Source organism: Fukomys damarensis, unplaced genomic scaffold, assembly GCF_012274545.1.
Source record: "Fukomys damarensis isolate Sample0158 unplaced genomic scaffold, DMR_v1.0_HiC HiC_scaffold_39, whole genome shotgun sequence".
Taxonomy (NCBI): domain Eukaryota; kingdom Metazoa; phylum Chordata; class Mammalia; order Rodentia; family Bathyergidae; genus Fukomys; species Fukomys damarensis.
In genome coordinates, this window is record NW_022900951.1 from 68312980 (window position 1) to 68329928 (window position 16949).

Here is a 16949-nt window from a genome sequence, read left to right on the forward strand (position 1 = left end):
ATCAATGGTAAGCTATATCGATCAATCGATTTATCAGAATCAAGCCAAATTAAATTTGTTTCTAATAGCAATCCTCAAATTAATGACTGTACTACCACAAAAAGTAGACAGAATTACCAATGAAAAATCATAACAATTTTCTGAAAAATGATTATATTTCATATTCCCTAAAATACAGTGAGACACATTTTATAAAATATTTGAGAACTAAAATGCATAAGAATTGTTCTAAATTTGAGAGTAGGTATACAAATTGTTATTAGTACTTTTTTTCAGGTTTAATTGAGTTTATTGGTACATTTTAGGGATACAGTACAGTTACATTAGTACATTTTTGCAGCTCAGATTCTTTAAACAATAAATATTCTTTTTGTATGTGTAATACTTTTTGTTAAAATAAGTATAATATGTCTTATAACAACTACTGATCAGATTACCTTGTGTCCTAAAATATCAAGGTGAATGCTTTGAGATTTTATCTTATTAACAGAGAAATGACTCACTTGGGAGGAATTTGAATATCATGAAGAAAGCAATTTGGAGGAAATGGATCAGTGTTATAAAGGATAGAATAAAAGAAGAAAACACTGAAGGAAATTATTTTTCTTCAGGAGAGCATGCAATTGAATTAATTATTAAAATTAATTATTAAATAAAGTTTCTTAGAGGAAAAAACAGATCTATGGTAATTAAAAAATTCACTCCTGGGAGGAGAGGGTGAAGGGAGGGCAGGGACAAGGGGAAAAAATGAGAACCAAGACCTGTCATGTAAAGGTACAAGATCCCAATAATGAATGTAACTGTTCTGGACACCTAAAATGTACCAGTAAACTCAATGAAGAAAAAAATTTTACTCCTTTTATAAGGCTCAATGATACTATACTGCATGCATATATCATATTTGGTTTATCTGTTCATTTATCAATAGACAATTGAGTTGCTTCTGCCTTTTGGCTACTGTGACCATGGTAGAAATGAACACAGGTGTGCAAATATCTGTTCAAAACATTTTCAAATATTTATATATATACTGTATATACTGTATTCATAAGAGGAATTGCTGAATCATGTAATTTTTATATTTTTAATTTTTGAGGGGCCACCATACGGTTTTCCATAGTGGCTGTATGAGTTTTTGTTCCCACCAAATAAATAAAAAATATGTAGTTTCTGCAGATTCTTCCCAATATTATTTTATCTTGATTTTTTAAATGATAGCCCTTCTAATGGGAATGCCGTGTCATCTCATTGCAATTGTGATTTCAATTTAAATAATGATCAGTGATATTGAGCTTCTTGTCTGTGCTCTTGGCTATTTGAATATTTTCTTTAGAAGAACACATATTCAAGTACTTTACATAATTTAAAAGTCAAGGTGTTTGTCTCTTTGATGTTGAGTTACAAGAATTCTTTATATATTCTATGTTTATCCCTTATTTGATATATACTTTACAAATAATTTCTCTTAGTCTTTGCTTTTCTTTTAACTATAATTGTATTATCATTTGATACAAAGTCTTTTTTTTTTTTTTTTGTACCAGGGATTGCACTCAGGTCCTTGCTCTTGCAAGGCAGGCCCCCAAGCTGCTGAGCTAAATCCCTGGCCCCAAAGTTTTTTTTTGTTTGTTTGTTTTTAATTTGCATGACATCTAATTTATCTATTCTTATTGACTGCATTGTGTTGTTACATCTAAAGAATGATTATCAATCCAATATTATAAAACTTTTTTGTCTATTTTCTTCTCATAGTTCATTATTTTTTAATTTCATAACAAGATATTGACCCATTTAGATTTTGTTAAGTATAAAATATAAATTGGATTTCATTTTTGCATGTAGATACTCAATTTTCCTTTTGTTGAAAAGATTATTTTCTCCATTGAGTGGCTTGAAATAATGGTAAAAAATGAGAGACCTTGATTCCAGGATCCCTTTTTTCTTACATTTGTCTTTTATGTTTTTTGTTATAACATTTCCAAATACTATAATTAATATAACTATAATTATGACTAATATAATTATTACTTACTTATAATTAGTGTAACATTGTCATGCGTTTGCAACTCACCAAGTTTGAGACATCCTAATTTATTTTTCTTGGCATTTCTTTGAGTTATGGTTCCCTCAATACTTCAAATGAATTTATGGTGGATTTTTATATATACAGAGAAAAAGTTACTGTTATATAATGGTGTAGGTAACAGTAATGCATAGACCACATTGTATAATATTGATATCTTAATAATATTAAGTTCTTAAATTCATAAACAATAACTACCTTTCAATTTATTAGTTACTTCTTTGATTCCTTATTTCAATTTGGGTGCAATTTATTTATCTATATATTTATTTTGCTTAATTGTTCTGATTAGAAGCCCCAGTGATACCCTGAATTTAAAGTGGAAGTACAATTTTATCATGGGTATAGGTTAAAGAAAAACTTAGAAGAAAACCTTTCACTTCTCTTTACTGCCTAATTGCTTTATGTAAGACTTTTAGTACTATTTGAACAGAAGTGGTTGAAAGGAGCATATTGTTTTTTCCGACCATAGAGGAAAATTATTTCACTCCTAAGTAAAGTGCTACCTCTGGGTTTTCTGTTCATATATGACATTTTTTTCTCTCTTATTGAGTTTATTGGTGCATTTTATGTATACAGTACAGTTACATTCATTACTGAGATCTTGTACCTTTACTTGACAGATCTTGGTTCTAATTTTTTCCCCGTGTCCCTGCCCTCCCTTCACCCCCTCCTCCCCTCTCCATTTTCAAACACTTTACTTCCATTTTTTCATTTTCTCATATTGTGAGAAAGTTGTTTTAATGTCCTCATCTTGTAAATCAAATACTTGTGATTTTACAGGAACAGTTTCTAGATGTATACCTTGTTATTTTCAATAGATATGTTTGTTTTGCTTCTTCTTATTGTAATATTTTGTTGAAAATTGGAAATTATAAAAAATGAACAGATTTATCTCCTAGTCTTAGAGATTGATTATGTATATAAGACCATCACTGTTTAGCAAGTCATGAAGTCCTTTTGTGTAACTGGGATTACCTCAACATAAAGACTTAAGAACATATATATATATATTTTTAAGGGTGTGTGTGTGTGTGTGTGTGTGTGTGTGTGTGTGTGTGTGATTCTCCAATAAGGGCTACTTTAAAATTTTTTAAATTTCCCCAAGATTTTAAGTCATGCTCTTTTTTAGAGTTTCAGGTATTCGATTCTATTTCCTAATAAGTTATCTTACCCTAATTGTCTGTATATATGTATTGTCTATTAACCATTCTCTAATTTTTTTTGTAGAATAATAAGGTCTTCAATCTAAATTGTCATCTTACATTACTCTCTAATAATATTTCATTGAGAACAATATAAAAACCTAGTAAAATCAGTTTGAGTTTTGTGTATGTTTTAAGATAAATCTGATGTCTCTGTGAGCCTTATATATAAATAAGAAACATAAGACTGGAATATATGTACTTCTGTGTAGAAAAGATTGATTGACAATTAGGCTGTTTCCAAGATTTAGCTATTATAAACTGTACCACTATAAACATGAACATGGGTGAGCATATATCACTGTGATATGATTCTTTTAATTCTTTTGGGAAGAAATTCAGCATAGGAATAGCTGGGTCAAATGGGACTTCTAATCCCAGTTGTTTAAGGTATTTCCATAGTGATTTCCACAGTGGTTGCACCAGTCTGCACTCTCACCAACAGTGGAGAAGGGTTCCTTTCTCCCCATAACCCCACCAAGATTTGATATTGGTTGATTTCTTCATAGCAGTCATTCTTTCTGGGGTGAGGTGGAATCTCAGTGTTGTTTTCATTTGCATCTCTCTAATGACCAGTGATGCTGAACATTTTTTCAAATGTTTCTTTGCTGGTTTTATTTCTTTGTCTGAGAAATGTCTGTTCATTTCAGATGCCCATTTTTAATAGGGTTTTTAAATTTGGGAGATCTGATTTTTTTATTTCTTTATATATTGTAGATAGTAGACCTTTGTCTGAGGAACAGCTCATAAAATTTTTCCCCACATCATAGGTGGTCTCTTAGCTCTGCTAGTGGTTTCCCTTGAAGTGCAGCAACTTTTCAAAAAGATGAGATCCCAGCTGTTGGTTCTTTGTGCTACCTCCTGTGCCACTGAGGATTTGTTCATAAAGTCTTTTCCTATGCCAATGTCTTCTAGAGTTCAACCCAATTTAATTTTCAATAAGCTTATTATTTCTGTTTTAATCTTCAGATCTTTAATGCACTTGGATTTTAGTTTAGTGCAAGGTGAAAGATAGACATCTAGTTTTAATCTTAGGCAAGTTGAAATCCTGGTTTTCCAATACCAAATTCAAAGAGGATATCTTGCCTCCACTGAGGATGGTTGGCTCCTCTGTCAAAGATGAGGTAGCTGAGTATATCTGGTGTTGTTTCTCCATCTTCTAATCTATTCCACTGATCTTCAGGTCTATTACTGTGCCAATATCATGCTGTTTTTATCACAGTAGATTTGCAGTATAGCTTCAAGTTGGGATTGATATATCCCTTGCCATGTCACTGCTGCCTAGAATAGGTTTTGTTATTCAAGGTCTCTTCTGGTTCCAAATGAACTTTTTATCTGTTTCTGTTCTAGAGTCTCTAATCATGTCTTTCATTCTGCTCACCATCTCTGTAGATATCTTGAAAATCATTTCTATTTTTTATTTTTCTAGAGACTCATTCATCTGTTTTATTACTTCCTGTGCTATCATTTCAGGGTGTCCAGGTGGTTAATTATTAGATTTTTCTGAATTTTTCTTTGGTGAACTGGCAGTCTGTGTTTCTATTTGTGCCTTGCTTGAATGTGTTCTCATTTCTGTTTTTGTTGTTTGTACTATCCTTGGTTTAATTTCTGGGTTAATACTTCAATCTTACTGTTATAGCTTGTATTTAGGTTTTGAATCTGTAATGACTCTGAGACACTCTTATTTTCATAAAATAAGGAAGGACAACTGATTAGTGCAATCACAACACCTTAGCTTCAGTAATACAATCAACAAAACAATAGCATATAGCCCAGCTTAAAAAATGACAATTTGTGGTAGTTATTACTCTATCACCTTTAACCATGATAATTAAAATAAAATCACAGCTGGAGCTCAGAAAAATGGCTTTTATGACGCCTTGTGCCTCCTTGTGTGAATCCAGTTACCACCCCAGCTAGGAGTCCACAGGCATTCATCAGGGTGGGGAGCTGTTGGCACCCACCTGCCTGTACCTCTCACCTATCCTCTTCTGAGGCCTAGGGGGATGGGATGGGTTAGCCTTCAAGCCACACCTCTCTGTACCTCTCACCATTTCTCTGATGAGGCTTGGGGGTGGTTGATTTCTTTATAGCAGCCATTCTTTCTGGAGTGAGGTGGAACCTCAGTGTTGATTTCTTCTGCTTCTCTCAAATGACCAGTGATCTTGAACATTTTTCATATATTTATTTGATGCTTTTACTTCTTTGTCTGAGAAATGTCTGTTAATTTCAGATGTCCATTTTTTAGCTGGGTCTTTAAATTTTGGGGGTACTAATTTTGTAAGTTCTTTATATATTTTAGATAGTAGACCTTTGTCTGAGGAACAGCTGATAAAAAATTCTGTCCACATTGTAGGATATCTCTTAGGTCTGTTGTTGGTTTCACTTGAAGTGCTGAAGCTTTTTGCAAAGATGAGATTCCAGTTGTTGATCCTTTGTGCTAGTTCCAGTGCTCCTGAGATTTTGTTCATAAAGTGTTTTCCTATGCCATTGTTTTCAAGAGTTCTATCTAATTTATCTTCTACCAAGTTTAGTGTTTGTATTTTAATATTTAGATTTTTAACCCTCTTTGATTTTAGTTTAGTGCATTGTGAAAGAGAGTGTCCAGTTCTAGTCTTAGGCAAGTTGAAATACAGGTTTTCCAACATCATTTATTAAAGAGGCTATATTCCCTCCAGTGAGGATGGTTGGCTCCTTTTCAAAGATGAGGTAGCTGATTATGTCTGGAGTTGTTTCTGCATATTTTAATTTATTCCAATGATCTTTGAGTTTGTTACTTTGCCAGTACATTGCTGCTTTTATCACAATGGCTTTGTAGTATAGTTTGAATTTGGATAAAACGAAACCCCTGTCATGTCTCTGTTGCCTAGAATTGCTTCTGCTACTCTAGGTCTCTTCTGGTTCCAAATGAATTTTTTTCTATTATTTTCTCTAGTTTTGTGAAACATACTGTTGGAATTTCCATTGGGATTGCACTGAATCTGTAGAGCAATTTTTGTAGTATGGCCATTTTCCTACCCAGGAACAAGGGACATCTTTCCATTTTCTTATATCCTATTCTATCTCTTTTTTCTCAGTGCTGTAATTTTCAGTGTAGAGGTCCTTTGCTTCCTTTGTTAGATTGATTCCTAGATATTTCTTTCTTCTTTTTTATTGGATGCTATTGTGAAAAGAATTGTTTCCTTAGTTTCTCTCTCAGTGATTCGGTTATTTGTTTACAAGAAAGCTATAGATTTTTTAGTGTTGACCTTGTATCCAGCTACTCTATTGAACCTGTTAATTAAGTCTAGAATTCTGGTCTTCTGTGTAGAATATCATGTGGTCAGCAAATAGTGACAGCTTAACTTCTTTCTTTGCTATCTTTATTCCTTTTATTTCTTTCTCTTGTCTAATTGCCATGGCTAATGTGTCCAGAACTATACTTAATAGTATACATCATTGCTTTGTTCCATATTTAGTAGAAAAGCTTTCATTATTTGAGCATTTAGTATGATGTTGGATGTTGGTTTTTCACAGTTAGCCTTCATCAGGTTGATTTAAACTATCGGTTTCAATTTTTGGTAGGGTTTTTGTCATGAATGGATGTTGAATTCTGTCAAATGCTTTTTCTGAATCTTTTAAGATTATCATATGATATTCATCACTGTCTCTCTTAACATAGTGTATTACATTTATTGATTTATTATGATGAACCATCCTTGCATGCCTGGGATAAGTCTGACTTGGTCAGGATCTTGAGGACCCTCTGAATTCTGTTTGCCATTATCTTACAGAGAATTCAGGCATCTATGTTCATTAGGGTGATTGGCCTGTAGTTCTCATTTTTGGTTTCATCTTTCCCTGCTTTTGAAATCAAAATAACATTTGCTTGCAGGAATCAATTTTGAATATTGCCTCCATTTCAATGTCATTGAAGAGTTTAAACAGTAGTGTCAATAGTTCTTTTCCAAATGTCATGCAGAATTCATCAGTGAAGCCATAAAGTTCTATGCTTTTCTTTTGCTGTTAATTTTTAATTACATTTTCATTTCAATTTTACTGAATTATCTATTCAATTATTTTTATTCTGCTTACTGAATATGTTTGGAGATAAGGAATTATCTTCAGATTAAAATGTAAAACAGTCCTAGTGTCTGGTGATGATAAGATCTCAGTGAAGGGAAATAAAATAATAACATAGTCATTTTAATGACAATAATATTAAAATCAAAGTACTACATCACATTAAGCAGTATTAACAAAAAGAAATTATATTACATGATATTTCTTATATGAGAAATCCAAATCGTAATTAAAGAGCAAAATGAGAGATAGATAAGAGGAAGTAGGGAGATTTGTCTTTCTCAAATGGGAAAGAGATCAGGAGATGCAGGAAGTGGGAGGGAAAAGGGATTAAAAGAACAAAATTTATATGCGTTATTTACATGTACCCACTTCACATAAGGAATATAAATATTGTGTACTGCAAATATGTACTAATATAGAAGGAAATAATAGCATCACAAAAGCAGTTCCATTTATGTTGACTTATTTTTACATTTTTATTTGTGTATAACACATAATAAATATATTCATTTTGGTGTATTGGTAGACATATATGTTACATCTTGATCTTGATCTTTTGTACTTTGCTTTCTCTTCCCATGTACACAAAGTTTTCCTCCCTGTTTCCTGTCATCTTTCATTTTAAATAAACATGAATTCTCATTTAAAAAAGATCGGCATCACATATATAAGTTATTGATCAAATAATTAATAAGCATCCTAACTTGAAGACTGAGAAAGGGATTATTTTTCATATAATGTTAATTTCACAATATGTGAAATTTCCTCAAAAACAATCAGTGAAGATTAAGTCAATGCACAATATTTAAGAAAAAATACTGTTTTGATAGGCTTGAGAGATCTCTGGTGGGTGAAGAGAATTTTGTAACATACATATTCTTAAGATTACTATTCAAGCATCACTTGATATTTATAATGTATTTTTAATTCTGTTATAGATATGTGTGCATTTATAAATACCTGTTGTTTTATACTGTAACATGATTTCCTTTTCTCTCTCAATTGTCTTCTTAAACTTTTAAAGATATGATCCAAAAAATGATTCCTGGTCAACTATGGCACCCCTGAGTGTTCCTCGAGATGCTGTTGCTGTGTGTTCCCTTGGAGAGAAACTTTATGTGGTTGGAGGATATGATGGACACACTTATTTGAACACTGTTGAGTCATATGATGCTCAGAAAAATGAATGGAATGAGGTACTCTCCTAAAAAATATTCAAATGAGTATATGTCAGGTTTTAAAATATATTTTTGAAATTAATTCTATTCTCTTCAACTCTAGAACTTAAAAGAATCTTTTGGTTGTATCAGTAGTATGTGTTTAGTCTATGACTTAGAAAATTACTAGCTGGTCTAGTTAATCCTTATCAGGATTCATTAACACTTACATGAAAGAGAATATTCCTTATCAGCTGATGCACAGAAGAAAAAAAAAACACTTCAAACTCCTCTTACAAAGACTGTGTAAATCACAGTGCTCCTAACTTCTTCAGTTATTCAAGAAATTTGGTATACTCTAGGTCACCAAAATTAAACTTTCTCAAAGGAGGTGAGCATTTAATAGTGCAAATTTCAAGGATGGTAAAAAAAAGAAGCACTGCAAGGGCATCTTGCAAGTGCTAAATGCAAATGGCCCTTTTGAGAGCTTTACAAGTGCTAACCCTTGACATATTTTTTAAAATATTGATAGATTGTCAACTAAATAATAGGTTAATAAAAGTGGTATATCATTAACTCTTTACCATCTACACAAACAGGCAAGTTGAATCTGGTTAAGATTCAACTTCACTTACATTATAGTGACTTCATCTTACACTAAAATGTATTGGGTTTTAAATAAACAGCCATTAATATTACCTGAGCTGATAACTGGTTTCTATGTCTGTCTCACAAAAATATGGTTTAACAAAATTCTCAGAATGCCTCAAATCCTGCTATGTAGCTAGCTCCATACTTTAAAATGTTTAAGACAAAACAAAAATGAAAGAAAATATAGGTAACAAGGTGTTATATCAATTATAGTAGTACAAATGTGTGGCTAAGCTTACAGAATTTACTTTTTTAAAGATTATACACCCACCAGTAACTAGGGAAACATAGATATTGTTTCTGGCTCTGTCATTCTTTCATTATCTGATATTGAATAGTGAGTGAGAATTAACAGTGTGGAATTGTAGTTATGTACTGTAAATTCTTGTTTTTCATTATTTAACCCGGTAAAAGTATTTTGACAGGTATTTTTCAAGTGAGAAAACTGTGAGTGAGTTGGAATTCACTCAAGATGATCTGACACTTAAACATTACTTTAAATGCTTTTCTCCACATTACACTGTTACCTGGACTGTGTTTTCTCTTATCATTATACAAGATAAAGTACTGGACCAAAATAAGTAAGGAGTTTTCTAATCCAACATTCTGTTGTATATCAAAGACAGAGTTCAAACAGTGCTTGTTTCCTTGTTTTTGTTTTAGGAAGTTCCTGTTAACATTGGAAGAGCTGGTGCATGTGTTGTGGTGATGAAACTACCTTAAAATTATCTTTGTCAAGTATAATAAAACTGGGTAATTTCAAGAAAGAGAATAGTAAAAAGGGCAAAAGAAGAACTATGCTTTCATTCAGTAATTAATTACCAAAGCTGAAAAATGTTTCATTTTAATACCTATTTGGAATTTTTTTATTTATGTAGCCTAAACAAGGTTTTCAACATGAAATGCACATGAAGTCTAATTTTGCATGCTGTTACAGTTGATAATATAAAGGGAAATCTAGTTGGTCAGATTTAGCTTTGTTACTACAAATGTTAAAATACTTAATAAAATTAGTAATGGTGAAATAAAATATTTATAAAAGCATTAGTAATTTCTAATAAGACCATTAGAAGTTTTTTCCTCTTCGCCAATTGCAACTCTTAGGTACATTTATATAATGTTCAACAATCTGAAAATTGTTTAATACTGCTTATTGTCAGGATATGAAAGTATGAATTTGAATTCTGATAAAATTGTGAATATATCACAGCTCTGTCACATACTGCTGGTATAATCTTTCAATTTTTTAAATTGAAAAATCATGCACTATTGTCTGGAATATAATTCAGTATACAAAGATAGTTTCTGTATCTTAAAATGTAAAGTCTGGTTGTCAGCGAGATACCAATTTTTTCAAATAATATGCCCCAAAATGAAATAATCATTCACATTTATCAACATGAAAATATTTATAATTTCATGGCTGAAAAACTACTTTATTGGCATACTTTGTTTATATATTAACGTTGTTGCCAGTGAAATAGTTGCTAGTGATATATTATTGTGATGTTACTTACATGATTTTTATAATAACAGTGAATATTTATGATTGATACAAACTCTAACCTCAGTTTCAGTTGGTCATGGCCATATGTGAATACAGTAATATTCTCAAATATTTATGTGAACTCTGTAAACACATATGATTAAATTAGTTATATTAACGTTGTTGCCAGTGAAATAGTTGCTAGTGATATATTATTGTGATGTTACTTACATGATTTTTATAATAACAGTGAATATTTATGATTGATACAAACTCTAACCTCAGTTTCAGTTGGTCATGGCCATATGTGAATACAGTAATATTCTCAAATATTTATGTGAACTCTGTAAACACATATGATTAAATTAGTCAAATTTTTAAAAACATGTAAGTGCATTAAAATTTAGAGGGTGTTGTATAATATTAACATTTAGAAACACCAGAATCTTTATTATGCATGTACAATTTTGTAGCTAACTTTTATTTACCAACATATGCTTTTATGTTAATGATATATTTATCTGGAGGGAAATGTTGATGATATATTCACAAAAAGAACACTTTTAAACTTAATTTAAAAAGGTGTTTTGAGTAGTATTTTAACTTTAAGTTCTTACTTCCATTCAGTTATAAAATTACAATGTGAAATATTGAACCAAACCTGTTGGAAGTATATTTTAAGTAAATATTCAATTTTAGAATTTCTACAGTATATACTCTAAAAGATCTTGGTATTTTACATTGTGAAACCATCAAAATCTAGAGAGATGCTTATAAAATGCACAACAATCTTTTAAGTTTAAAACAGAATAATTTGTAAGACTATATTTGTACTATGGTTTTAAATAAAATCTATTTCCTCTGGTTATGTAAAGAATGTAGCTCTCTAATATGTCAAGTTCAGCATAGATGAACATTCTGATGTTGCATCACTGCAATATCTAAAAAAATTACAACAAATACCCTCATTTGTTTCTTATACCTGCCACTGTTGCTATTTCAAAACAGAAGACTACAGAATTTTCTAGGTAAAGAGGTGAAGATAGAGATAAAATGTCTTTAAACCATTTGTAGACCTGCTGGAGCTTTTGAATTAATTTAGCATTTTATTCAAACCAGTGTAGAAGTTACTTCAACCTTTATTTCCAAAACACAGCTTGACCTGCCAAGTTAAATTAGGCATAAACCAGATGTTAAGGTACAGATAAAAGGACATTATTGCAGCTGAGTTCACTAATGTTCCAGTAATAGCTACATGGTAGACTGGTCAAGCAAATGGAGATTGCGGAGCATTTTCTTCATAGTCTAGATATATATTTACATTAGTTTCAGTATTTATTCATTTGTTAAAATCATCAGACTTGCCAGTGCATGGCTGCATTTGAAAATTTTGTTTGAACCATTATGGCCTGATGCAAGATGCCAAAATCTAAGCAGGTTTGAGTAAGAGTAGTAGAGAACTAGAGAAGACAGGAGCACTAAAACATACTTGTACTTGTCTTACCTTGGTCAAATATAGTTGAGAAAATAAGGGATAAAGAATGGTCCCTTGCTGCCATACTTCAGTGGAGATAACCTATCAGGATGAATGCAAACAAAGTTAGGAAAACGGTTATGATAATTTATATATCATTTGAAAAAAAAATTAAGTGCTCACATTTAGACATTATATTCTGATTGGAAAGAAAACTTTTCTTTTTGATTTTTTTTTCTGTATTTCACTATGATTGTGCCCAGTATCCTCTACAATACACTACTCAGGCCTCATTATAATGCTCCATCACTAATTTTTCCATATTTCTACATGTCATGAAGAGACTATAAAATGCATTCTATACCACACAGCCATTAAGGAGATTCTGGAGCACTAAATTCTGGTCATCCCTCTCCAAACTTATGTCATACATTAACTTGACTCAGATGTATCTGCATTTCCATTTTGATATGGAAGGAACACTGAAAGGCAGCTAATTTCTAGAGTCCCAAATACAATTACAGTATGGTAAAATGAATATTTTTCTTTTTCTCATTTACTGGTAAGTGATTCCTAAAATAGTTGAGCTCCCCATAGCCATGATTGTCTTCTTGTATACTAGTGAGTTGACTGGTAGCTCATATCCCCCAAATAACTTCAAGATGAGTCTGGGAATGGGAAAAACTAAGCCATGATTAGAGGACTCAGAGATTTCAGACCTATTCAACAGCAACTCTTAAGGAGAGGAGGGCTGAGGTCTAAGTTGACCACCAATGATCAGTGTTTAACCAAACATACTTTCATAATGAATCCTCCATAAAAACCCAGAAGTATCATTTGGGGAAATTTGAGACTGCTAAGCATGTAGAGGCTTTTCCTGGGAGGATGTCTTAATCAGAGGGTAGAAAAGTTCTGCATAACTTCCCTCATACATTGCTCTATCTCTTCCTGCCATGTTCATCAGTATTTTTGTAATATCCCTTATAATAACATAGTCAAAATATGTAACTTTTTCATGTAAGCAGGTCTAGAAAATTATTTGAACTTGAAGAACAGATCCTGAGAACTCTACTTTTTTGCAAATTGACCTGAAGCAGAAGTGAATCAACCTAGGTCTTACAAGTGACATTTAAATGGGGAGAAACAATACTGAAAACCAATTCCTCCCCCCTTTGAAATCTGATGCTGCTTCCAAGTAGAAAAAATTAGAATTGAATTTACTTAGAATACATGGAATTGGTGTTCACTACAGAATTTCTTTCTTGCATGGAGATTGAGAAGAAAAAGGATCACATACATTTGATCACAGAAGCATTTTATTTTGAAAATACACTAGGAAAACATACAATTTGTTTCTTCCTATATACACACAATAAAAAAAACTGTGATTTTGGATTGTCTCTGAAGTTTTTATATATTTTGAGTACATGTTTATGGTACATGCATTTTGCAATCATAGTGGGGAATGGGTAAATGTACCTACTACAGCACGTTTCTTTTTTGGAATTTCCTTTCCCTTCCCACTAGCCTCCATCCCCTGAATTCTTTTTCCCTGGTTTTCATTCGTGTTGATATTATTAAACTTAGTTCATGTTCATGGCATGTTTACATCCATTGAGATTATTAGGGTCTATACATGGCATGTATTTATTCTACTTATTTCCACATGCCTTTCTTCTCACCCCTCAACTTTGATCCCTTGGATGCCTTGCCTTTTTTTTATTTTTTGCAATAGATCATCACCCTGTCTTCTTCTAGCTTTACCTTGTTATTCTTTTTGAATTTTGCCTTATTCAAATGAGAGATGTAAAGTAATATACCTTGTGTGTCTGGCTTATTTCAGTTTATATTATATTTTCCAGGTCCATCCATTTTCCTACAAATGCCTCAAACTTGTCCTTCTTTATAACTGAGTATTAGTCCATTGTATATATAAATACCACATTTTCTTTATCCAATCTTCTGTTGATGGATATTACAGACTAAAACACCTCTGTATAAAAAATAAATATTTATTAGAGTGAAGACAATGTATGGAATGAGAAAAATTGTGAGCTACTCCTCAGACAGAAGACTAATATAAAGAATATATTTTAAAATTTCAAAAAAAATGACACCATGTAAAATTAAAGCCTCAGTCAAGAAATGGGCAAGAGAAATGAACAGACACTTCACATAGAAAGAAATCAGTAGGGACAAGGGGAAAAAATGAGAACCAAAATCTGTCATGTAAATGTAAAAGATCCAAATAATTTGTGTAACTGTACTGTATACCTAAAATGTACCAAAAAACTCAATAAAAAAAGAAATCAATAAATATATGAAAAAATATTTAACATCTTTCCCCATCAGAGAAATGCAAATTAAAACAATACTTAGATTCCATCTCATTCCAGATAGAATGGCAATTATGAAGAAATAAAACAATGTGTGGCTGTGGTGAAAAAGGAACCCTCTTAAAATTTGTAATGTGACTCCTAGCTTGTAAGTTTAGTCTATGAGAAAACAAAAGCCATGAAATGTGTTTTCTCATCTGGAACCATTATTTGTCCACATTCTCTTTCTAATAGGGATATATTTTAAAGTTACTTTTCTACCTTGTCATGGAATATTTTTGCATCATATCTCAATTGCTGGAATCACTAGAGACCAGCATGAATTATGGGAGAATATGTTTATTATTTTGCGTCAAAGATGTCACATCAACTACTCAATTAAAAAATATCATTCTTCACATGTGAAAGGTAACAATATTATTAAATTTCAAAAGGCTTACCACAAAAATAATTGTCAAGCGATGGATACATTAAATAGATTGATTTAGTTATGTCATATACAAATAGCAAAATAGTACATTCATTGTACATCCAAAGTATATGCAATTACAATTTATACATTAATAGTAAAATTAATAGAAAATGTATTTTAATTTAGCTTTTTGTGGTGCTGAGAATTAAACCCAGGGATTTGCACATACTAATCATATGCTCTACCATTGATCTACAAGTCTGGCAGAGTAAAAATAGTTTTTAAAAAATTTTTATTATTTTTTGGCTATGTTTTTCAAATATGATCTTCTATTGCCAGGGGAAATATCTTATTCTACATATTATATATTTAATACTGAAAGATCATTTTTTGTATTCATGTTATAATATGAATTATTTCTCTTAGTACATATGGACACACAGACAGACAGACACACACACACACAAACACACACACACATCCCACACCTGAAAAGTTACAGAAATAGGTACATTAGTAAAACATGAAGAAGGTTATTATTTTGATCATATTTGCATCACTGCGATATGATCATTGAGACTCATGACTGAAAGGAGAAAGGTTTATTTGGCTCAAAGTTTCCAGTAGGTATAGTCTAAAGTTAGCTGGCTCTAAGGCAGAATCTACATGATCAAAGGGCGTAGTAGAAAAAAAAATGCTCAGTGTGTGGCAGCCAGAAAGCGCAGAATGGAGGAGCTAGAGATCATAATGAAACATATGAGGTGACACACCTAGTAACACACCTCCTGACCAGGCATTCATGAGAATGCTAAGGAACATTTTGTGTCTTAACTATCATATTCTGTCCCTGGTCCCCAAAAAGCTCACCTGCATCTCATTGTGCAAAATCCATTTAGTCTTTCTTTAAGATTTGTCAAAATCTTTAAATATCTAGCATTGTTGTAAGCTCAAATCTAAAATCTCCTCTGAAACGTAAGGGAAATTCTTAACTGTGAAAGTAATACAGAAAGTAAAGTACTTCCAATGTAAAATTGTACAACATATCTAATCCAGAAAGGAGGAATATGGAAATAGAAAGGAATGGAACCAGCAGAATAAAGCAGGAGGGCCAGGCAGCACTGAACCTAGAATACCAGCCCCTGCTGCATCTGTATGATTTGCAGTAAGGCTGCATGGACATCTTTATCCATGTGACCCTGTGTAGTGGTAAGAAGGTGTGTCCCATAAATTGTGATTACTTCTTGGTGCTATCTGTCAGCATCAGCTAACTGCTGCTGCAGGGCATTCACTTGGTGCTGCAGGGTGTCTACCAGCTGGCTCTGCCTCTTGGTGGGGATGCTACTGGTGTATGTGAGCTGGGTAGGCCATTGAGCACCTGCTTTAGTCTTTCTACATCATTGAGCAATTACATTATCTTATTATCCTCTGCTTCAATTTGTTTAGAGGAGTCTTGTATTCTTCTCCATAATTCTGTGATTGTTGCTAAAGACTTAACACGTTGTTCCTTTTGACCCTTGCTTTCTTGTTTAATGCTAAAATGTAGTAATTCCTTCTCCTCTTTTGCAGATAAGTTCTTCCCTTTGGCATGCAAGACCTCCTCACATATATCATCAAGCAAAACTGAAAATCATCATAGCAAACCTATATCTGGTAGCTTCACATGTAGTCTGTGGGACAGGTGATGCTGAGATTTGCATTCTAAAAGGCATGGACAACTTCTGATCTATGGCCTTTCTTCTTGCAGGCCATATGGCCTTTCCCTTTGGCTGGCTGTGCTCACTACCTGCAGCTTTCCTCAACAAATGTGCCACACTTTTGGCGCTTTTAACTTCCTGGGTTCTTCACTCACCTTTGGCTTCCCTGTCCCTGCTTCACGAGGTGTCCTCTTATGGTCACATTGCCTATCCTCCCAATCCTTCCTTTGAAATCTTAGTGGATGTCTCTGTGACCCAGTTATTTTTATATTTAGTATACTTGAAAAGATAGCACCACATAGAAAGCACCAAAGTCTGTTGTGAGCTGGAGCAGTAGTTTGGTCCCTTTGGATTATGGATACATCAGCCTATATTCCTTTGTGTCTGAA

General features: G+C 32.5%; 1 protein-coding gene across 1 annotated transcript in view; it reads left to right on the top strand.

The window, feature by feature from the left end:
• The window catches only part of Klhl4 (kelch like family member 4), a 119701-nt gene extending 109763 nt beyond the window's left edge, over nt 1-9938 (top strand). The window contains exons 10-11 of the mRNA XM_010616224.2: nt 8375-8546; nt 9822-9938. Of these exons, the coding sequence (XP_010614526.1) occupies nt 8375-8546; nt 9822-9881 (232 nt within the window). The 3' untranslated portion in view covers nt 9882-9938. The remainder of the gene's footprint in view (nt 1-8374; nt 8547-9821) is intronic.
• The last annotated feature ends 7011 nt before the right edge of the window (nt 9939-16949 follow it).